Source organism: Tachypleus tridentatus, chromosome 10 (assembly GCF_004210375.1).
Source record: "Tachypleus tridentatus isolate NWPU-2018 chromosome 10, ASM421037v1, whole genome shotgun sequence".
NCBI classification, from domain to species: Eukaryota; Metazoa; Arthropoda; class Merostomata; order Xiphosura; family Limulidae; genus Tachypleus; species Tachypleus tridentatus.
In genome coordinates this window covers 80,803,285-80,827,861 of record NC_134834.1, presented here as the reverse complement: position 1 = coordinate 80,827,861, position 24,577 = coordinate 80,803,285, and the positions used below count along the sequence as shown (strand labels likewise).

The 24,577-nt window shown below is 33.7% G+C and overlaps 1 protein-coding gene across 2 annotated transcripts in view; it reads right to left on the bottom strand.

Moving 5' to 3' along the window:
• LOC143229696 (WAP four-disulfide core domain protein 1-like) overlaps window positions 1-19,764 on the bottom strand; it is a 58,323-nt gene extending 38,559 nt beyond the window's left edge. The window contains exon 1 of one of the 2 annotated variants that reach the window (XM_076462405.1): window positions 19,443-19,764. In XM_076462405.1, coding sequence (XP_076318520.1) covers window positions 19,443-19,745 — 303 coding nt within the window. In that variant the 5' untranslated portion in view covers window positions 19,746-19,764. Of the gene's footprint in view, window positions 1-5,151; window positions 5,287-19,442 lie in introns of those variants that run through there. The other variant, XM_076462406.1, reaches the window with a different exon arrangement.
• Between the last annotated feature and the right edge of the window lie 4,813 nt (window positions 19,765-24,577).

Below are 24,577 nucleotides of genomic sequence, written 5' to 3'. Positions count from 1 at the left end.
TTAATTTATTCATTATGGGGATTATAACACTGTTTTAATTATCAGATTTGATATCATTGAATCATTTCTCTATAACGAGGGCTATCTGCGCTAGCCGTCCCCAATTTAGGAGTGTAAGACTAGAGGGAAGGCAGTCAGTCATCACCACCCACCGCCAACTCTTGGGCTACTCTTTTACCAACGAATAGTGGGATTGACCGTAACATTATAACGCACCCACGGCTGAAAGGGCGAGCATGTTTGGTGCGACCGAGATTCAAATCCGCGACCCTCGGATTACAAGTCGAACGCCTTAACACGCTTGGCCATGCCAGGCCCAAATAATTCACAGTTCCAACAAAACAACTGACGTCAATGTATCTTTTACTTTCTAAGTGTATAGATAGAATCCTCTTTCTTCTCAGAAAAGTGCAACACGTGAATCAACTCGTAAAACATTAAATCTCTGCAGTTACATCAACATTGTTTTGAGTATAAAAACAGACGCTGTTCTTACATCTTGACATTCAAAAGCTGTATTCTTCTTCCGGTATGACGTCAGAGTCACTTGTTACTCATTAAAATTTGTTCAGGTGCAATTATTTGAAAAAAAATCTTATTAATAAAAATAAATGATTTTTAAATAAAAATAAATGCTACATTGTTCATCATTTGGGTAATGAAAATCACAAAATAATTCAAGCAACAGACAATGTTGTTTTAGTATGAAAAGTATTTAATTAATTTAATTTTATTATTTAATCTGTCAGTTTTATGTTCCACACGTAGAGAAGCTATAGAATTTCAACTCAATTTCATCTACAGCAAAAAGAAAACACCCTTAGTTTTATGGAATGTTAAGAACGTCAGGAAACAAGTCTAAAAACATTTAACTCTATCGCTCAGCTTTCGAAACCCGTGGTGAGCACAGTACATAGAGCACACTGGATAGCTTTGGGCTTAACAATATACAGCCAAACAACTACCAATATCAGGCAACGCCATCTATATAGTTATACCGAAAGAACAGTCTTTCAGTGTATCCTGTATTCACAACCTTTAGGGGCGTATATTGCAAAAATCATGTTCTGTAACCATTAAACTGATCTACAATATATCAACGCACTGTATTAAAATTACATGGAAATGGAACTGAAATAAAATATTTCTTACCTTTCAAAGTTCTTCGTAGTGCAAATATTGTAAGCAAGTTTGAGCTGAATCCTTTAAACACTTACATGACCAGTAATAAAGCAAATGTATTTGATTACGTAAATAAGTGATCTAAAAGTTTTAAAACAAATTGCCACTTAATTCGGCTAGGTTTGAGTGTGTTTGTTCAATGTTAGTTTCTTGATAGTTTGTAGTTGATGCAATAAGAAAATACGCTCCAACTTAGAGATAACATTGTCAATGAAATCAGTTCTATTGTGTTGTCATATGGTATATTTTTATGAGAAAACTATGAAATCAACGTAAAAATTGATTCTCAAAAATTGAAATGATGTATTATTTTATATCAGGTTCGTACGAGTTCACAACATATTATTATGCAACGACTACACAGGATGGCTGTCTATGTATACATGAATTGTATATTTGCTCCCTTTGAATACCAGCTGTTACTTCATATATTAAATACCTTTTTAAGTTTTTCGTTGTTGAAGTATGGGTGGAATTGCTTATAGCCAAACCAAATGCTAAGCACGTGCAATATTTTGCTATACGAACCAATGAAAAGGGAGACTACGTGAATACATATGCTGTTTTGCTTCCTCAAGTTACATTAAAAAACACATTCCTTTCCATATAGCTTTTTATATTGATATTTGGCTACTTAGCTATATTAGTATAAATTTAATTCATTTTAAACTCGTAATGTATTTTACTTAGAATTTTGAAAACTAAATATAGATCTAACTATACGAAATAGTAATTCTAATTTTCTTTCTACTGTAACGTTCAAGTTACGAAGTACAACGACAACAAAATGATTAGATTTATATCTCAGAGTCTCTTTTATTGTATTATACAACTACAATAATTGCGAAAATCCACAAGAAACTACCTACATGACCTGGTCAGTTTTAAAGTAAAGCCTTATAACCAGTCTTGAGATCTTTCAAAAATTATGTAGATTACCAAACGAAGTGTAAAACTGATAGAAATGTTGCAAACTAGCAAAGCAGATTCTTGCTTTGAAAGATAATTTGCATATCTATACCAATTCCCATATATGTTTGTGTGACCAATTCTGAGAGTTCCCGTAAAACAATAGCTTGAATCCATAATATGAGAACTATAGTTCCAAAATGTCTGAAATTCGATTTCAGATTATTCTTTTGAATTTTTCTTTACAAAATCAATTTTCGAGTAATCACTTCCATCAAACCCGAGATAACCCAAATTTTTCTTCACTTCCCATTTTTGGTACTTCTTCACGATACTTCAAAGAAATTATTTGTTTACAATTTATGTGAAATACAAAAGCCAGTACGTAGTATTTAAGTTCCTTCATTATATTAACGATTATGTAAATACTGCAAAAATTTAAGTAAATATAGATATCTAAATAATGTAACTATTATTGTATAGGTTTATTTTCGCGAAAACTCTACACACATTGGGCACGCTGAGAGAGACTTATATATTAAAAAGAAATGGTAGTATATAATTGGTCATTAAAATCATTATTAGAAATGTTTAATTTGTCGTCAACAGAACCAAGTGTATCTCAGATAACAGGTTTTTATCCTATGATAGTGTTTTCTTGAGAGCTAGGCTTTGTAATTTAAAATTAATAATTTTGAAAATAATAATAATTTGTTTACCTTTTATTAATGAAAAGATAATTTCAAAATATTATTTTTCGTTTCCATACGTTTTCTTTCTTTATTGGTGATTTTTTTTTACGTTTATCATTATAACCTGTAAATGATGCATAAATTAGTATATAAAAGAGAAGCAAATAAATATTTAGAATCGCTTTATATAAGAGATTAATAGAAGCGCTCCCGACATACCTGATGATATTAATATATATTGAGGTTACTGATATGAACTTTTTAATAACTTGTAATCAAAGTTTATTATATAAGATATTTACATACATGCGACACCTCATCACTACAGTCAATAATTTATTTGTTTTGAATTAAACAGAAAGCTATACAATGGGCTATCCGTGCTCTGCCTACCATGGGTATCGAAACCAGGTTTAAAGCGGTATGAGTCCGCAGACATACCGCTGTGCCACTGAGGGACACAGTCAATGAGAAGTGCATTATTTATTATATTTGTGACACTGCAGGAGTTTTATTTAAGAGTCGTTTATTCTACACCCACGATATACTTGTAGAGACAATAAAGTATGTATGTTTGTCTTTCATAGCAAAGTCATATCGGGCTATCTGCTGTGTCTACTAAGTCCGTAGACTTATAGCCTTCCCAGTATCGGACGATACAGTAAAGAAAATGGTAATATTTATTTTTTATTTTTATGTTTATTTGGAGCTAAGCACAAAGGCACACAACGGGCTATCTATGCTCTGCCCACAACGGGTGTCGAAACCCGGTTTCTAGCGTTGTAAGTCCGAAGACATACCACTGGAAAGAAATAGAAATGAATAATAAACACATACCTGGAAAACTGAATGATTTTTCTGGGTGGTAACTCATAATGGTTTGAATGATTGGAGTAACCACATCAAGAATGAGTTATAAAAACGCACCAGAACTTTCCTTTCATTCTTGGTTGTGATTTTCATATTTTTCACGTTTTTAATATGTTTTTTTTATAATAAATTACAGTCTTTTTAACAGGGAAAGTCTTCTCTATTTAAAAATATTCTTGATGTAAATCATGTAATTCAGAAGATTCAGCTTACGGCTCGTAAGAGAATTAAATTCAAAAACATTAGTTTTAAACATTCTCGGAAAACAAGTTAGCTAATTCGGTAAATAAAGGAGGTGTTTTAATAAAAGTTAAGTATAATATGTTTTCAAGTTGTTGTTGTTAGTTCTTAAAATCTTTAACCACATTAAATTATTGATAATCTAGTTTAATTTTAGTTAAACCAATATTGAAACATTTATCACCGTGTTCTTTCGAATTACAAAATAAACCCAAACTAGGGACTATTTGTATTAGAAACTTCATACTTTTCCAACAAACGATCTACTCACAAATGTGCATTACTTAGCACAAAATAATAGTTGCAACCACAGCACCGGAACTACTTAGTTTTAAAATTATGACTGACCTTCAGAAAATTATGTTATAAACAACTTTCCATGTATTAAAAACACACACACACAAAAAGGTTACGTGTTATAACAGTATTGATATTCACGAAGATATTGAACAGAACGTGAACATCTTAATCAATGAATCAGTTTTGTTCCAGTTTTGTATCATACTGATATTTACTTACTAGACTCACCAGGTTATCAAAATTCATTAAATTGACCCCAAAACAGGACTACTGAGTTACCACATACGTGTTAGTAATTGACTAACAGTTTAGAAACGAAACCTAAGAATTCTTGCACACATTTAGTTGTATAAATATATGGCTACTAACTCCAGTTTGTGACAGACGAATCATTCTGTCACAAACTAAATATTAAGTTAAATTTTTGACAGGTTTTTAAGGATCTGTTTTCATGTGATTATTCATGAATCAGGGTAATGTGATCATGTTTACTACATCACTAGTGTTTCATTTGCTTTCGTTATAAACCATTAAAATATCTTAAAATGGCATTCCTTTTTTTGAAACATAAATTATCCTTCACCACTTGGGTTAAAGCATTAACACATACTTAAAACATTTATCAAAGATATCACAGTAACTATGCAGTTTCAAATCTGTACATCTACTGATGCCGTACCACACAAACTTGGTCGTATCCAATTGTTGTTCCACTTCATATAAATCACACAAGTTATTGACCAGTTTATAAAACATATACGAGGATCTTGTTCCATAACATTCAATTTAAATCGCTTTTAAAACGTTTTTTCAATCTGTGTGCAAAAATAAATACAGAAGGAACAATTAAAGCAAGTCGTAAGTAAAAATGATCTAAGGAAACTAAATATAATACTTAAAATCACATAGATAGCTATACAGCTCTCTTATGAATCATATTTGAAAGACAATTACTCACCAGGAATGGGCCCGGCATGGCAAGGCAGTTAAGGCGCTCGACTCGTAATCCGAGGGTCGCGAATTCAAATCCCCGTCACACCAAACATTTTTGCGCTTTCAGCCGTGGGGCGTTATAATGTGACGGCCAGTCCCACTATTCGTTGGTAAAAGAGTAGCCCAAGAGTTGGCGGTGGGCGGTGATGACTAGCTGCCTTCCGTCTAGTCTTACATTGCAAAATTAGGGACGGGTAGCGCAGATAGCCCTCGTGTAGGTTTGCGCAACATTCAAACAACAAACACGAGGAATGAGGTACACGGCAGGCATGCGTAATTTGAAACATATATCAACCCGGTACATTGTCAATGCACCAAGTACTTCAATTAATGATCCCACCTCTTAATCAGTGTTTATAATCTCTCACATGACTCACACAAACGACTGAATCAACGCTTCTTTTAACATTGTAACACGAGTGATCTCTACCGTTACGGTTGGGACAACACTTGTATAAATGTCGAATATTGCAGATGTTAAAATAAAAACTAAAGTTTCATGATACGCAATAAATATTTTACGAAACTCTCCACAGTCTCGAAATACAATAAAACGTTTACGTAATAATTTACAGTAACACAGGCATTAAAAGAAAAACCTAAGTTTCATGGCACGCAATAAATATTTAACGAGACTGACAACAGTCTGGACATACAATGAATCGTTTCCTCATTGATTTACTTTACAAAGATAAATTCTTGAGACTAGGAACTGTCTAGTACACGGACCGGCATGGTCAAGCGTGTTAAGGTGTTCGACTGGTAATCCGAGGGTCGTGGGTTCGAATCCCGGTCGCACCAAACATGCTCGCCCGTTCAGTCGTGGGGCATTATTATGTGACGGTCAATCCCACTATTCGTTGGTAAAAGAGTAGCCCAAGATTTGGTGGTGGGTGGTGATGACTAGCTGCCTTCCATCTAGTATTACACTGCTAAATTAGGAACGGCTAGCGCGGATAGCCCTTGAGTAGCTTTGCGCGAAATTCAAAACAATTGTCAATTGTCTAGTACATGTTTCGACATCTTACTTCCCCAACATGTCGAACGTATGCAACTATTCAGTCTCATGGTTTATTTTTATAAACTAAAAAATTAAGAAAACGTTTTACTGCCAGAAAAGAATGTAAAATTTTACCCCAGTTTAGCTGTTCTGAAAGTCTTATGAGTGCATTAGTTAAAAACGCGATGATATCGTAGAAAAGCAATCAACTTTACGGGTTAAAGATAAATCTTCATATAGCATAATAAAGTTTTAAAACCAAACTATGAACTTTAAATATTATTTCATAATTTTATCTTATCTTTTTGCAGACATTTCAAACTAATCGATATCCTTAATTGAATTATAAACTGTATGAAAAGATATGGTTTTGTGAGAAATAAGAAAGAAGTGAACATACTGGAAGACAATATAACTGGAACAAATATTTCGTTTTATATCAAACACACACAAAAAAAACGTATGCATACATTTTTCTTTTAGTTTTTGTACGTTAGTTGTCATGTATTAGACAATATACAATAGTTAATACTATTTAAATATTCGTCTTTGTTTTTTGGCAGAATATCAATTACCCTTTTATTTGAACGTTATTGAATATACAGTTACAACTGCATCAAGCACATACGAATGGATAAAAAATGTTTAGGCCTAGTGGTTGGAACACTCTACTCGCAATATGCAAATCGTGAGATCGTATTCCGTCATCAGACACGCTCGCCTCTTCAGCCATAGTAACGCTATAATGTGATGGTTAATTCTATTATTCATTGGTAAAATTAGCCCTAGAGCTGGCGAAGTGTGGTGTTATCTAGTCCCCTTCCCTATATCTTCAAATTTGGAGACAACTAGCACGGATTATCCCCGAGTAGTATTGTAGTATTGTAGGAAATTCAACAAACAAGCACATCAGAATGTCATTGTATCTGACGTGTACATGTTGATTAGAAGTACGTTTGTTTTGTTTGTTTTTGAATTTCGCACAAAGCTACTCAAGGGCTATCTGTGCTAGCCGTCCCTAATTTAGCAGTGTAAGACTAGAGGGAAGGCAGCTAGTCATCACCACCCACCGCCAACTCTTGGGCTACTCTTTTAACAACGAATAGTGGGATTGACCGTAACACTATAACGCCCCCACGGCTGAAAGAGCAAGCATGTTTGGGTCGATGGGGATGCGAACCCGCAACCTTCAGATTACGAGTCGAGTGGCACCTTAACACGCTTGGCCATGCCGGGCCTAGAAATAGGTAAAAATAATGTTGGAAAAAGTTTGTTTTTTATTAGACTTGCTTTTCTATTGTTAAACAAACCGAAACTACGAGAGAAATTTTTAAAGAGAAAGGTAGAAGAAATTTGCATCTTTGAAATTCATTGTTAGATTTGTAAATTGTTGTTTTTAAAAAGCTCTACAGTCTATTGATGGAAAAAGTGCACGCCTGAACTATGCATTATTTATTGCTTTTACTTCCTGTTTCCGCACGTCCAAGTATAAAAGCTAGATTACAGAAACAAAAGACCAATGTTACAGTTTAATGTGCTGTGTCATTATTCTCAAGAGGTCATTAGCCCCATTCTACGAATGTTAGGAGCAACATCATGAAGTATATACTCATAGATAAAAGAAACTTACATGATTAATTGAAATAATTTACATTCTAATGACAATGTTCAAATACTCTATGGGATATTCATAATTGTCATGGTTATTAGGCCATAGGAACATTAATACTTATTATTTTATTACTAATCTTATTGACTAACTAGAGTATACCTTGTGATTCGACTACTGATTGGCTACTGGTTTTGCGTCATGATAAGAGCTATATGTGATGTTAGGAACCAGAATTCAGTTTTATATTAACTTTCTATTATCTTAACTGTTTAAACTAGTGTTTGCCACAAAATTCAAAATTATTCTACGACTCTCTAAAGGATTACTGTGAGAAGTTAGGTTGGTATTTGAAAATAAACATCATTTAAAGTATCATTCGCCCGCTATCCCTCCCCACTGGCACAACGGTATATCTACGGACTTATAACGCTAAATATCGGGTTTCGATACCCGTGGTGGGCAAGTATAAATAGTCCCATTGTGTACCTTTGTGCTTAATTTCAAACATTAAAACATAAACGTTCTTTTACTTGTAGCTAATTTTTAATATTATTCGGAGCATGAATTTATATAGGCAGCTGGATTAATGATATTTTTGTTTATAATTACATTTTATAGAACATATTAATTGCTTTAGCAGAACTCTTTACCAAACGTCCAATTCAGCATTTGTCTTGTTTTTTTTTTCCTAATTCTGAGCCGCCCTCCTCCTCAAATGACTAAGCGGTAACCTTGGAAACGTACGATACTAAAATTCGAGGGTCAGTACCTAAGGTGTGCACAACATAGATAACCAACCCATTGCGCAAATTTACGCGTTATAGCAAACTAATTAAAACTCAGATATCAGCTGATGGAAACCCGAATATTTGTGTTATCGCTAATACTTCATGTACTCCTCATTAGAGGTCAGGTCTATCGTTATCAAATACTGTGTTCACGGTTTTTATTTTGAATGAGTCTCAGACAAGACATGAGGATAAATCATTATACTTATTTTCATAAAACAGATACATTTCACCTGTATATTTATGACATTTAAAATATGTGTTAGAGTTCAAGAGCTATAGTCAGAAAATAGTATCAAACTTAGTACAATGACATAAAGAGATTTATGTGCTTATTAAAAATTTCTTGACCGTGATAAAAAAATTCTTACTGTATGTCTGAGCGTTTAAGAGCACTGTTAGTTTTATAGTGACGACTTAAAGTCCCCTGTTCGCAATTATATATGGTTTATGAAATGGAAACATTGTGAGTTGGTTAAACGTGCAATCATTAAAATAGGTTGCATAGAAATACACAATAAATGAGTCAAGGTCTGTGGAGATACAATGCATTCACTTTTCAGTTAGGGCGTAAAAAACAGTACGTGTTTACTGTGTTTACGGTTCTTATTTTGAATGACTCTCAGACAAGGGTTAACAAACTAAAAATTGCTAATAAAGAAATTTCAATGGAACAAAAAGTAATAAATAAGAATGTATGTATATATCCAGAAGAATTCAGTCCAGTAATATATTAATTCAGTAAAATTCATATATAGCGAAGGATTCAATGTGGTGAGAATTATAGAATTAAAGAATAAGAATGGATAAACTCAGAGAAATTCAGTTTAACTTGTTGACTGCCAAGTATTTCAGCTGCTACAGCAACTTCGAACCAAGTTCAAAATACAACTCTAATGCTTCTTCATTTTGTAACTTTTTTTGTGAAGCCATTTTGGATCGAAAGTGAAACAATTTGTAAGTAGGTCAAATGCAGGTCTTTAAAAACACATTGAGAACACAGTATTGAGAACGAATTAACTCGTCCGTGGCACTGTGTTACCGATCGGCTTGTACGAGTTATTTCGTCTACATCACTGAACTGGTTAATCATATATTAATACAATGCAATTTACAAATATAGAAATAACTAAAGGATAAGAATGTATATATCAGAGGATTTCAGAATAGTAAAATTATTAAGAAATTAAGATGTATGTATACAGAAGGTTGTAGGACAATGAAATGTTAGTAGACAAAAAAATGAGGGTCATGGGTTCGCATCCCCGTCGCGCCAAACATGCTCGCTTTTTTAGCCGTGGGAGTGTATAATGTGATGGTCAATCCCACTATTCTTTGGTAGAAGAGTATCCCAAGAGTTGGCTGTGGTTGGTGATGACTAGCTGCCTTTCCTCTCATCTTACACTGCTAAATTAGGGACGGCTAGCGCAGATAGCTCTCGAGTAGCTTTGCGCAAAATTCAAAAATAAACAAACGAGACAAAAAATTTAAACATTAACTTCCTTTACGGGGGTTTCTAAGAGATAAATTGGAGAAACAGAAAGTACAATCAACACGCTACTTTGAGAAACGACCTTAGATGAATGAATCACATTTATTCTGAAATAATAACAACATATCTTGTAAGTTTACTCACGTTTGATATACTTCTGTCCAAGGATAATAACCTAGTTTCTTACCTCTAAAGTGACTAAAACAGCGTGAAGATGACTAATTCCAAACCAAGAATGGTAAAGCTGTAGCAGAGCTACTTATAAGACCGTGAGAAGTTTTGTGGAAATAATTATAGGGGGGTTAAATAATCAGATGTTATTTTTTCGCTCAAATCCACTATATCGGGGTTTGAAACTAGCTCGTTTCAATTGCGTGCATGATGCAGTTATTAATTGCGAGTAGTTAAATATAGTATGGATATCAGTAGGGCATTTTCTATAAGAACGGCTTGCTATTTGTATTGTTTTTTCTTGCACAAGATAAATAGTGTGTGTGTTTCTTATAATAAAGAGAAATATATTCGTTTTTATTGTGGCAAATAACACAATAAAAGACTATTGGAAATATTGTAAGGTTATGTTATCAAACCTTTTGGTGGCTAGTGTAGCAGAAAGTGAATTTGAGGGTTCTTGGTTCTCGTTCCGTATCCCCCCCAAAAAAAAACAAAAACAAAAATAAAAACAACAACAAACAAACAACAAAACAAACGAGTTCTACATTTTCATAAGAGTGACTGTAAAATCTTCCATTATTCCGTTAGAATTATGGAAGACTTGGAGGTGATAGTCGCTTACTATCCATCTCTTCCGTCTATGGGTTCAAAATTATGGGTTGCAGATGTAGATAACCTTTAGTTTGCACGTTGTGCTGTTTTCTTCGTGCTGGAATAACCCAAAATAATATAAACATTCGTCATTATCCTTGTGCTAATTTTATGTAAGGTATTTAATATTGTCTCGTGGCAATGCTGATAGCAATTCGATTGCTTTATGAACTTCCTTCACCTGGACGTCAGCCAAGTATAACATTGTACCACCATGTTCCTGACACACGATAATGTAGTTTTAAAATTAATCATACGTGTATTTCTAGGCGGAGTTTTTTATACTTTCGTCACTACAATTAGCCATTACACGCGTTTCTTACAAACTGTGGGTTTACTGTCTTTCATATTTTTATTTCTTTCACAAGTAACTGATATGACGTCTTCGGCCGCAAGGTGAAGCTAAGTTTTTTTTAAAAATATGAAAACGTTCTTGGGGTTTGCGATATTACACACCATATTTTTGAGCGTAAGTTACTGCGTGTTAGGAGTTCGAAATGAATAGTTTTAGGGCAGAGACACACCACGTTACAATTTTAAAATTACATTTTTAAAACAGTTTTATAACCCACTGAAGTGAAAGTTGCAGCTTAAAACCAATTATTAGGTGTGATGCAAATTAAAATATAAAGCTAATTTTAAGACGTGTTGTTGTGCAAGTTAATATTTAAAACCAATGTCAGAACGTTACATTGTACAAGTTATTATTTAAAACCAATGTCAGAACGTTACGTTGTACAAGTTATTATTTAAAACCAATGTCAGAACGTTACGTTGTACAAGTTATTATTTAAAACCAATGTCAGAACGTTACGTTGTACAAGTTATTACTTAAAGCCAGTTTTAGAACGTTACGCTGCACATACAAGTTAATACTTAAAGCCGGTTTTAGAACGTTACATTGTACAAGTTATTATTTAAAACCAATGTCAGAACGTTACATTGTACAAGTTATTATTTAAAACCAATGTCAGAACGTTACGTTGTACAAGTTAATATTTAAAGCCAGTTTTAGAACGTTACGTTGTACAAGTTATTATTTAAAACCAATGTCAGAACGTTACGTTGTACAAGTTATTATTTAAAACCAATGTCAGAACGTTACGTTGTACAAGTTAATATTTAAAGCCAGTTTTAGAACGTTACGTTGCACATACAAGTTAATACTTAAAGGCAATTTTAAAACGTTACGTTGTACAAGTTAATACTTAAAGCCAGCTTTAGGGCATTATGTCGTAAACGTTAATATTTAAAGCCAATTTTAACGCATAATGTAACGCAAGACAAAATTTAAGCCAATCTTAGAGGGAAAAATAAGTTCAACTATTATTCTTTAATCAGTTTTAGCTCTATAAGGTGTAGAAGCTACAAAGCTCTCAATGCTCAACTATAATCTAGTTTCAAATTTAATTTGTCTTGAATTTTCAGACTAAAAGAAATAACTTTTTGTTTGCAGGTTCTGTGACATGTTTAGTTTACCACAGTGTTTCTTTGGCTATCCTTTTTCAGGTCAAAACAAAAAACAATTTCCTATCAGAAGAAATTTTTTACACAATATTACAAATTAGTTTGTATGAGAGAACACATAACCTATAAAATCTTTTCCAAGAAAGTTAAACATATGTAGTTAAAATCAACGTTGAGTGAACGTCAGTTCCCTGATTGAACAGTCGTAAGTGTACGGATTTACAACTCTTAAAATCCTGGAGTCGATCACTCGCATCGGACATAATAAATAGCCCAACGTGTCTTTGCTTTATAACAAACAAAGAAAAATACAATAGGCGTTCATATCGCTACTACTTTGCATAAGTTTACAAAATCCTTCTAGCATTAACGAGTACAGATTAGTAACGAATAGTTGACAACTGTGTTTGCGAGGTTAGCTGACTGTTGATATTGTGCCAACCAGCAGTGATCTACTCCTGTAGACACTTCTATCTAGTCTGTGTCGTAAATATATACTTATCTTACACAGTGTTTACATCATCCATCAAGCTTGGCAACATTTTCAAAATTCTAATCGACTTAATTGTTTCAAACACTAAGAGGTTATTTTTAGTTAAAAGTAACTTTGAAGGAAAACAGATTTTTTTTTTACTCAGAAGAACACATAAAAAAACACCACACACTAACATTTAACAACAAATAAAATGCTTTTACGTCAACAGCGATTTATAAAATTAGTCCTTCCATTGCCATTTAAGTGGTTGCAGTCGGTTTGGCTCCACTTCAAAAAGAAACAAAAGCACTTGAGACTCCAGAAACTATAAGTTGAAAAATAGCACTTATTCATTCTATTTTACATAACTGGTATAAGTCATTAATCATACCTTTAAGTATTAGATAAACCGTTCACTCAAATGGGTGTCCAAGTACTATTTTCTGGTTTATGTTATGTAGATTTTTATTTCATTCACGGACACTTTGTAGTAAGAGAACATTAGTTTTCTCTTCCTACTGTTTGAATGACTAGTTTTTGGTTAAAACAGTTATTTTAACAGGAACGTTAAAATATGTATAACATAACAATCTATGTTTTATAACAACTACTTGTGAACATTCAGTTGCACGGTTTTTTGTTCTTTTCCACAAAACACACATGGGGTTAACTGTGATGGACCCACCACGGGTATCGAAGCCCGATTTTTAGCGTTATAAGTCTTCAGTTTTACCACCGAACCATTGAGGGATTCAGTCTCCGGTACACCCAAAACTAACTTCTAATCACAATTTTCAGTAAATTTGTTAGAAAGTTTGAGACAGAGCTAAAATTCTGCCATTTCTCGCCGGAACTCAGTAAAGGTTGTTTTATAACTACTTCTTCTAAATATGTAGACCAAATATACAAGATAACCACAGTGATTTTTAAATTAAATAATTGTGCAAGATATTTTGAAACAGGAATGAAATTTTTTCAGCGCTTACTGGACCTCAGCACCGGTTATTTTTTCACTCCAAGTGGAGACCCACATTCTCATTTTAAACGTCTTTATTGGATTCATTTTTATTTATTTATTCGCAGTGCACTTTGGGTATTGTGTAAAGATGTACTGTAAAGTTATAGAAATTTTAATAGAAGAAAGATAGTGAGGCGAAGTACTACAAAGATGAGTACTTAACGAAACGTATCTCGTTTGTACAGCGGTAAGTCTACGGATTAACAATACTGAAAGTAGGGGTTCGACTCCCCTTAGTGGACTCAGCAGGTAGCCCAATGTGGCTTTGTTACAAAATAAACACACACACATTTAATGAAAATTTAATCACTTTTGAATATCTTAAAATTATAAATCTATCTAGAGTTTACTGTCCACTCAGACACTTTGACGGTTTCCTCGTAGCTTATGTTTTGTTTTTTTTTTAATTTCGCGCAAAGCTACACCAAGGCTATCTGCGCTAGCTGCCCCTAATTTAGTAGTGTAGGACTAGAGGGAAGGCAGCTAATTATCATCACCCACTGACACTCTTTTACAAACGAATATTGGGATTGACCACAGAGTATAACGTCCCCACGGTTGAAAGGGCGAGCATGTTTGGTGCGACGGGGATTCGAACCCGAGACCCTCAAATTACACTCTAATGCCTTAACCACCTGGCCATGCCGTGGTTCGTAGCGTAGAAACAATCCTACTTAACTATAAAGTTTTAAAGACATCTTCATAGGAAGCAAGTTATGTGATGAAGTCGAACCATTTATATTTTATTTTGTTGAGATAAAACAAAACATGAACAAACGGACATGAAAACTTCTTCATTTAAATATCAAAATATAACTCATGAAATCACCTCCGAATAAGCTTCAATTGAACATTAGCTGCAAATGTTTACGGTATAAACTATACATATGTAGGTTTCAGCAATATTTCAGTATTTATGGAGTTAATCTTAATTATAGAACTATCAATGAATCTGTTACACAAAACATTTTATGCGTGTGAGTTTTAAAGCATATCTCAGTGTTTGGTCTATAATTTAATTGCGTAATTTTTGTCCATACGTAATAGTCATCATTTATACAGACTAATAAGAGCTTAATAACCAAAACTTAAACAATTTAAAACTCTCTTGTCCGCGATAGAACAAGCGCACAATTGTATTTAGTTACATGTTAATATACGAACAGGAACTTTTAAAACAACTGTGTCATAAGCAGGTGTTCGTTCAATTTAACTATTTAAGTGAGGAAGGTGCAATTATGATGAGACCTCTCTTGGGTTTTGTTTGGATACTCAACTTTCCGTTTCGTATTTTATGACACACTAAAAAAAAACACAATATTTCCTAAATTCGCAGTTTAAGTCTTATATTAACGAATCGACTTTGTAATCACAGCGTAACGAAGTGCTTCCTTAAGTGTCAATTACAATGCTTGACCTTGACGAAACAAGCATAATAGGAGCCAGAGAAGATATCAGACTCAAAGTACGGGTATTTTTCCACGAGGATCGTGAGATAATAGAGACAACTACGGGTATCGCTGAACAAAATCAAACCTTGTAATAAAAAAAGTAAAAACTTGTTAATGGTGAAAAAAAGGCGTGATATAATACGGTTGCAAATATCTGGACGAAACCTGAAAGCTTTAAACAAGTAGCAGAAGAAAATAAAGGTAATAAAATAGTGGGAAAAAACGGTTCCTATCAAACATTTACTTTTTTTTTTAGTCTGACTGGTTGCATTTTTACCATAAAACGTACTTGAGTTTTGTTTTCATAAATAAAACCCATAGTTTAAGGTAAAAAATAATACTTGGTTGTGGTCAAGAGGTGAAAAAAGAAATGGATTTTGCTATGTGTGAGCTAATTTAGCAATAACAATGACGTGCACGTGATAGAAAGTAGCTGAAGCAGATACTTATGAAATGATAAGTAACTGTAACGTTGACAAGTTGAAAAGAAAGAAAATTGACTCTTAAGTATTGAATAAAACATAGTATTATTTCACGAAGCAACGAATGTAGAAGATATTTTATTGTAAGTCAACATGCAGGGAACAGTGAACATAAAAACAAAAAACCATTTTTTTATAATATAGGTACAGGAGGCTAAACATAAAACTACCTATTGTACAGAGAGCGCTAGGTAGAAAACTACGAACGGATGCATGTTACAAAACATAAAATTATTAACAGAGCACAAAGTGAATATAAAATTACTTACAGCTTATACTAACTACACAAAATGCCTAATAGAGTACATTAAACAAAACCATCCACTCACGTAGGTGCCCCCCGCTAGTACAGTTGTATGTTTTTGGATTTATAACGCTAAAATCAGGGGTTCGATTCTCCAAGTGGGCTCAGCAGATAGCCCAATGTGGCTTTGCTAAATGAAAACACACACACGTAGGTAAAACCGAAGAAAACTGTCTACGAAGACATATCAAATATAAATCTACCTACAAGGGATGATAACCAGAAAAAACTGTTTATAACGATACATTTTACATAGATTATATAACTTCTTTCTAGTAAACTGGACTTAAAACTATATATAGAAAACCTTTACAAGAGACGGAGATTTCTTATAGAGGGAGAAGAGTTCTGCGCTTAGTTGTGATACATCTGACAGCAGATATGAAGAAACACAACAACAGTGACAAAGAATAAAGATACAACACGTATACGTGGTAGTCAACACCGATATAACTGTAGAGCTTAGTTAGAATAGCGGAAATACGACCAGTGTGAAAATAGAACTACAGCGATACAAACTTACGATAGGGTGTGATTCTGAGAGCAAAGAATAACGAAATCTTACGAATTTGTTTGGTTTGGCTTTGAACTTCGCGCAAAGCTACACGAGGGCTATCTGCGCTAGCCATCCCTAATTTAGCAGTGTAAAACTAGAGAGAAGGTAGCTAGTCATCACCACCTACTGCTAATTCTTGGGCTACTCTTTTACCAACGAATAGTGGGATGGACCATTACGTTATAAGGGCCCCACAGCTGAAAGGGCGATCATATTTGATGTGACAAGGATTCGAACCTACGACCCTCGGATTATAGTCAAGTGCCTTAACCAGCTAGCCATGTCGGGTTCAAATCTTCAAAACGTCTGTAGAAGTACCATACAGTTTCGCAGTATGTCAAAGAAGATCACAGAGCACGCCTATGTAGGAATATTCTATCTTCTTATTATGTGTACGAGTTGGTAGTATATCATATCATACATCCACACCTTACAACAGTTTTACGTAGAAACATTCAACATACAACACGTCTACGAAATTTGTGTTAGATTTCAGACCATGTCTGTGGACATTGTGCTACATTTTACAATATGTCTATGTAGTTGCTGCTAGACCAGACATAACGTTTATGAAGTTGGCACTAGACCTCACACCACGTCTACGGTGTTTTTGCTGTATCGAACAGAAAAGTAAAAATATGACATTCAGCAACGTGAAGAAATTTTATCCCAGACATTAAGTCCAAAGGTATGTTGTCTAAATTCAAAATGTACCACCAAAGATGATATCAAGTTTTAGTAACAGCAATGGTACCAAGATTTAGAACATGCTTACCTGCCCCCAATTTTCGAGAAGGTTAAGGTATTTTAACTCACATCAGCATTACAGACCTTCGTGTAGCCTGGTGGTTAAGGCACTCGACTCCAAAGCGGAGGGTGTCGTGTACGAATTTCATCATCGGACTTGCTCTCCCGTTCAGCCATGGGGGAGTTATACTGTGACAGTCAATTCCATTTTTCATTGGTAAAAAAGTAACCCAAGAGTTGACGGGAAGTGATGTTGATAAAACTGCCTTCTCTCTAGTTTATCATTTCTAAAGTAGGGACAACTAGCTCAATTAGCCAGCCATTAAACACTGACATTGGATTCATGATGGAGAAAACAACAACTAAGTTTAATAATGAAAATGAATACAGTTGACAAACTATTTTATTTAGATGTTCAAACGTGTCGGAATACACTCACTCCATCTTCAGCGAAACCTGAAAATAGTGTTACAGGGATATTTTACCAATTAAACTTATAGTATCAATAATCACTAACTTAGTTATTAAGTGGTAAATGGAAGAATAAAACAAATAATGAAGTATTACAGAATAGTCGGGTTTCAAGCGTGTAAACTTAAATCATTTTAATCCCAAAGAGGTTTGTAAACCATTGAGAACAAGCAGTCTTTGGCTATAAGGAAACTTTATTTAATGTATAGTTCAAGATCTGAAGATCCTATAGCAATCATAGAGAAATTGTTAGCATTGTTTGAGATATCGCTGTAGATGGAATAAGTGTATTCTGGAACATTCGAACATTGTAAATATGATTGTTCTTGTTGTTGTTTTGAATTAAGCACAAAGCTACACAATGGGCTACCTGTGCTCTGCTCACCAGGGGTACAAAATCCGGTTTTTAGCGTTGTAAGTCCGCAGACATACCGCTGAGCCACTGGGGGACTGTAAATGTGATGTTTTGTGTTTTGTCAACTGTATTCATCTTCATTATTAGCCCTTGAATAGCTTTGCGCGAAATTCAACAAACAAACGGAGCTTTGTATGGTGTACGAATCACCATTCAAAGTTACATAATATTTAAATAAAACATATTTCCTTCTATTTCAGTTTAATAATTCTGTAATTTATTGACACATTTATTTTTCTTGTTTACAGTACAGAAGAAACTGGAGATTAAAACGTATATATGTATTTGATTCTTGTGAATCTGTATCCAAATTTTCAAGTGAAGTTAAAAATAATAACTTATATCGTGAAGAAATTGTTTAAAATTCCGTGTTCAGCCAAAACTGATTTTTAAAAAATTAGTATCACGAGAAATTAAGTTTTTTAAAATTTATCTCTTTTTATTTTTACTTTTTTATAAGAAAATATCAAAACACATGATAATAACTGATTTACAAAACTTAGTTTTATCATTTTGGCTTTGAAATACCTACATATAGAAACAACGGCCAAGTAATGTGATTCCACATATATACATGCTATATACACGTTGTTGGTCGGTTTGGCACGTTTTGCACTTGGACAGATGACAAAACTTACAGAAACACATACGCAAAACTAAATGTTCAACAGAATAGATGGCTGTGAAAATCTTTAAACTGGTGTTATAAATCTTAGTCATGTCAGACATCAGTGGACAGTGGTCGTTGAATGAAACACTACGTTAATGCGTGAAATATATATATATATATATAAAGATACAACGCCGAACCTTTAGTATTAGTAACACAACACGTCTTACACATGTAATTGTTTTGGAAATTACAATAATCTCAGTTCCGTCACTAATCTGAATTTCGTTTTCATGTCTAATCATTTAGAATACTGAATTGTAAAGTAATGTTATTCTTTTTTTATAAATTAATACTAATTTATACTGGATATGTGCTCTGTGTAACATTTTCCATGCAAACGAAACTGTTAGAAATGATATGTTCGTTGCGCAGTTCACAATAAGAACATTTCTGAACAAGACGTTTCTGGTCTGATAACTTAGTTAATCCTGTTCTGTCATGTATCACAATTATTATAATATTTACATTATTTGTACTCACAGCAGACAGTGGCTCAAATTTTGAAAAGCTATAATCCACGGAGTCTGGAGTTGCTTCGTCAGAAAAAAATGTCTTGTCTCCATTTCCAAGAGCGAGATTCAATCCACTGATCCATATATGAACAAGATACCAAAGTACCAAATTAATGCATGTCTCATTGGCTATACTGAGTTGAAATCGCATATCGCCTGTTTCAAATTGACTGTAACGTGTACTCAACGTCATGTAATCATCAAACTCGTGTAACGCTTTCAATGTACTACTCGCAGGTGGGTTGTAATTACGTGTAAGCAAGGGCGCCATCTTGTGAATACTTTCTGAACAAGTCACGTGCATTTCAAAACAACTGCGCATGCTCAACAAATTTTGCCAGAAGCATTTATAACTACTTAAAACAACCCTTTGTACTTTTTTTTATTTAACCTTTGAATGTGTTTTAAATGCCGTTTTAAAGTTAAAATGGATGTATACGCAAAAATAAGTTGATATCAATTTAATTAGTAACCACAACAAATAATTACTGGTCATTTAAAACATGTTATGCTTACTTGTTTCATCTTTTTAATATATAAATATCGAAACTTTAATTAATTTATTCACTGATTTATTTTACGTTAAACTGTGGCATAACACTACTGCATGTGCAAGTTCAGCGTCCTGCCTGATGATATGTTTATCCTATGTAGTCCGAAAATGGCCTCGTGGTTAGCTCATTGGACGGGAATCTGAGAGTCTCGAGTTCAAGACGTAGTATTACCACACATACTTTGTATTTTTATCTGTGAATGTGTTATAAAAGTAACAGATAATTCTGCTATTCGGTTAAGAATAGGTAGTGCAGGTGGTTTCGCTGTCTACTGTTTGCCTTTGATCTGATCCACAGCTCCAAATTAGGAGACCCCGTCTGGCCAGTAGTTAGGGCGCTTTCTCGCAATCTCCTGGTCGCGGGTTCGAATCTCCATTCTATCAAACATTTTCAGCCGTGTCGGTCGGCGTTATGGTGTTACGGTCAATCCCCAATTATCCTTAGGCAAAAGGATATCCCAAGAGTTAGCGATGAGATGTGATGACTAGCTGGCTTACTTTCAGCGCAGATAGCTCATGTGTAGCTTTGCACAAAAGTAAAAAAACAAACAAATTAGGAACGGTTCTATCAGTCTGTGGCTGGTCAGTTAATCCATTGTGTGCGTAAGGAGTCGTTGTCGTTCAAGATAACAAAGGAACAAAACTTCTGCGAATAATAACTAATATATTTGTTATTCACATCTGCAAGTACAGGTAAACAGTTTAATATCAACGACCTTTCCTTTCAACAACTTGTATGTAATTTATTTACGACTACATTGAAGATTAGAACAAGCATATATATATATATATATATATGTAACTATGTAACTTATGATCTTGTTTTCCTTGTTTTTGACAAGCGATCGCTTGTCCACGCTCTAGCTATAACGAATAGCTAACAAATACCAGTACAATGACGTACGTGGTTTTTAATGTCAGAAGTGTGTTGATTTAATTTAACTCAATCAAATATACTCCCATACAACTGTTTTAACCAATTGTTTATACACATACATTTAACAGTACTTTCAAAACACTCTGTGTGGAGGAGCTAAGTACACTGCTACAAAGTTTATACCACTTTGCCTTAATGATTAAATGTTTGTTATTTACAAAGACAGGAAGTTAAGTTAGTTTACAGTTCAAGAGAGTGTGTAGTGGACTTGTGTTTGTGCTGAGCTGTTTAATCCAACGTATGGAATTTAGTTTAAACTTTTTAATCTCTGGCTCTAGTTTGTTCAATGGTGTTCGTTTGTTTTTAATTTTTACTAAGCCCTTTTCTTCTGTTTACTTTGCTGCTATAATATTGTATGTGTAAAATCAAACAGTAATAAGTTGTGCATAGTTTCATTTTAGAATTGTTTTGAGCTTTGTTCAAAGCTAAAGTTTTGTCATGCAATAAATTGTGAATTTTGGTTTTTGTCGTAATTCTTTAAGTCAAAAGATCGAAACAAAATCAAGTTGAATTAAGTTGAACTTATCAAAGAGCTGATAACAGAATAAAGGGGCGGGTTAATATAACATTTCTTTAATGGAATTATTTTTATTAGGTATTTCTTTTTATCTTTTTTAACCATATAAGAGACAACAGACACGGAATTATTAAGTACAACACGCTAGCGTCATACAACCTTCATATACACGGGAGGAACTAGTTTGTTGAGTTGGATTACAGCAGAAAAAAATGAATTAAAGAGTTTTAACAGAATGTTTGATTGAACCATCACCAACAATATCCTAATTTATACTGATATAATACTTAATACGTATACTGCATAATATTTAACGTGAAATAATAACCAACCAACAAATAGACTGATACTTGTGATATACAAGGTGGCCCAAAAGTAATAGGACTATAATAATGAAGATGATTGAAAAACACAAAACATTTTATTTACGATGTGCGAACGTTTCGGAATGCATTTATTACAACTTCAGCGAAATTTGAAGACACTGTTACAAAGATAAACTAAAACTATAATATTATTAAACCTAAGTTTTCTTTAATTTTTAAATAAAATGATAAACGGAATGATAAAACAAATACAAAATCATAGCTATATTGCGGAACAGTTGAGCTATAAGTGTGTAAAATAGATAATATTGGATCTAAAGAGGTTTATAAGTCGTTAAGAGTAAGGCTGTCTTTGTAACAGTGTCTTCAGATTTCGATGAAGATGGAATAAGTGTATTTCGAAACGTTCGAACATCGTAAATAAAATGTTTTATGTTTTGTTAATCGTCTTTATTTTTATTATTAGACTTTGTTTTACCTATCGTAAATCCATTTGCAGTGTTATAATAAAACTCTAGAACAACCATTTACATATTGTAATTACAATATAAGAATTTTGACATCTACTACATTCTTTGTTTCTTCACAAAATAATTGCATTTGCGCAAAGGACATTCTTAAGAACGTTATTTAATCGCATTTTCACTTTCTTTATTTCTGTATATATCGTACAACTGTTGTAAATGTGAAGGAATAGTTTGTCGTTTTATATTCCACTAGATTAACTGATTTAGTTGTCAGCCTGGGAATATAACTTGGTTGTCGTTTTTTTCGTAATGATGGATAAACGTAAGGAGACTAAGTTTCAAATAAATTCTTTTTTTATGCTTTCAACGACTCATTTTCTTACGATATAAGGGCCGGCATGGCCAGGTAGTTAAGGCACTCGACTCGTAACCTGAGGATCGCGGGTTCGAATCCCTCTCACACCAAACATTCTCGCCCTTTCGGCCGTGTGGATGTTATAATGTTACGGTCAATCCAATTATTCGTTGGGAAAAGAGTAGCCCAAGAGTTGGCGGTGGGTAGTGATAGCAAGCTGCCTTCCGTCTAATTTTACACTGCAAAATTTGGGACGACTAGCGCATATAGCCCTTGTGTAGCTTTGTGCGAAATTCAAAACAAACTTAACCAAACTTAAGATATATCCAGATTTTATGTACTGCATTACACATATTTTTCAAAACAAAAGCACGTTTTGTTGTTGTTTGTTTTTTTCAAGCATGTGTTATAATTAAGGCTCAAATAACAGAAAAACCTAATTCCACCAAAAAAATCGTAACTTTTGAACTAAACTTTTTACATGTACATATTACAATAGAAAAATCTGGAGGACAAAAAGAATTTAACTTGTTATTGATTTCTTTGTAAACTACCATTTCAGTGTTTACAAAGAACAATATAAATGACATATATATATATACCATTTCTTCCAGATGTTCACAGAATATTTAATTTGTTTTGAATTTCGCGCAAAGCTAAAAGAAGGCTATCTGCGCTAGCCGTCTCTAATTTAGCAGTGTAAGACTAGAGGGAAGGCAGCTACTCATCACTACCCACCACCAACTCTTGGCTACTCTTTTACCAACGATTGGTTGGATTGGCCGTCATATTATAACACCTCCACAGCTCAAATGGCCAACATGTTTGGTGTGACGGGGATTCGAACCCGCAACCCTCAGATGAGGAGTCGAGTGCCCCATCCACCTAGCCGTGCCGGGCCTATAATTTTTGTAGCTCTTTTGATATAATAACTTTATAGAATACTTTTTCACATACAAGTAAATGCTTTAAACTAAATTTGAAGGTTTGTCTTTAATATTGTTTATTATAAGACTAACTGGACGAGATAAATAAAAACTCGTTTGTAACAAATTATTTTTTATTATGAACCTTAGAAGTGCAATAAAGTACATAACAGTGCCGATACTGTAAAAAAAGGCACACTGTTTTCAATGATTTTATCAATAGTGGTTACATAGTTTATTCTGATGCTGAGGAGTGTACAATACTGGTAGTTTTTATCCGAAAATAGAGGGTGTTCAAGCTCCATAATTTTCCTCATCTGTACCACTGTATCGAGTTGTGCTGACTTTATAGTTTTTCCGGAATTAAATATAAAATTAGATTGGGATCGAACGTCTCTTTTCCATTATGCCATCCTGTACCAAGTTTGATACTGATTGATCAGGAAGCATATGAGCAACAGACACAGGTGCATATTGATGTTTATTCATAGTGCACCACGTTCAACGGAAATCACTTCATTCAAATAAATCCTTGATTGTTTCTTAGACATATTTGTTTGTTCTGATCTTTTAATTGTAACAAATTCATTTATTTGATGACAATAAAAAGTACGACGTATTCTGTGTTTTGTTTGTCTTTACCATTTACTATTTTGAATATCAATACATATTAGCAAATTTTAATGGTAAAATGTTGGTTAATTATACAATGAAAATGTATACTGATACTCAGACAAACGCTACCTAATCGTACTAACACAGTAAATATCTTTATAATAATAAGATTACCACAGTATTGAACCTTAGTGAACATTTGCCAGTGTAAGTTCAAAAGACCTTTAAATGTTAATACGTACAGGTTTAATAAAATAATATTTTTTTTAGAATATTTGCAAAAAGCCACACAAGGATTATCCATTCATGACTGTTCCTAATTTATAACTGGTAGACAGCTCGGAAGGTGTGTGTGTGTGTCTTCTCTTATACCAAAGCTACATTGGGCTATCTGCTCTGTTCTTCGA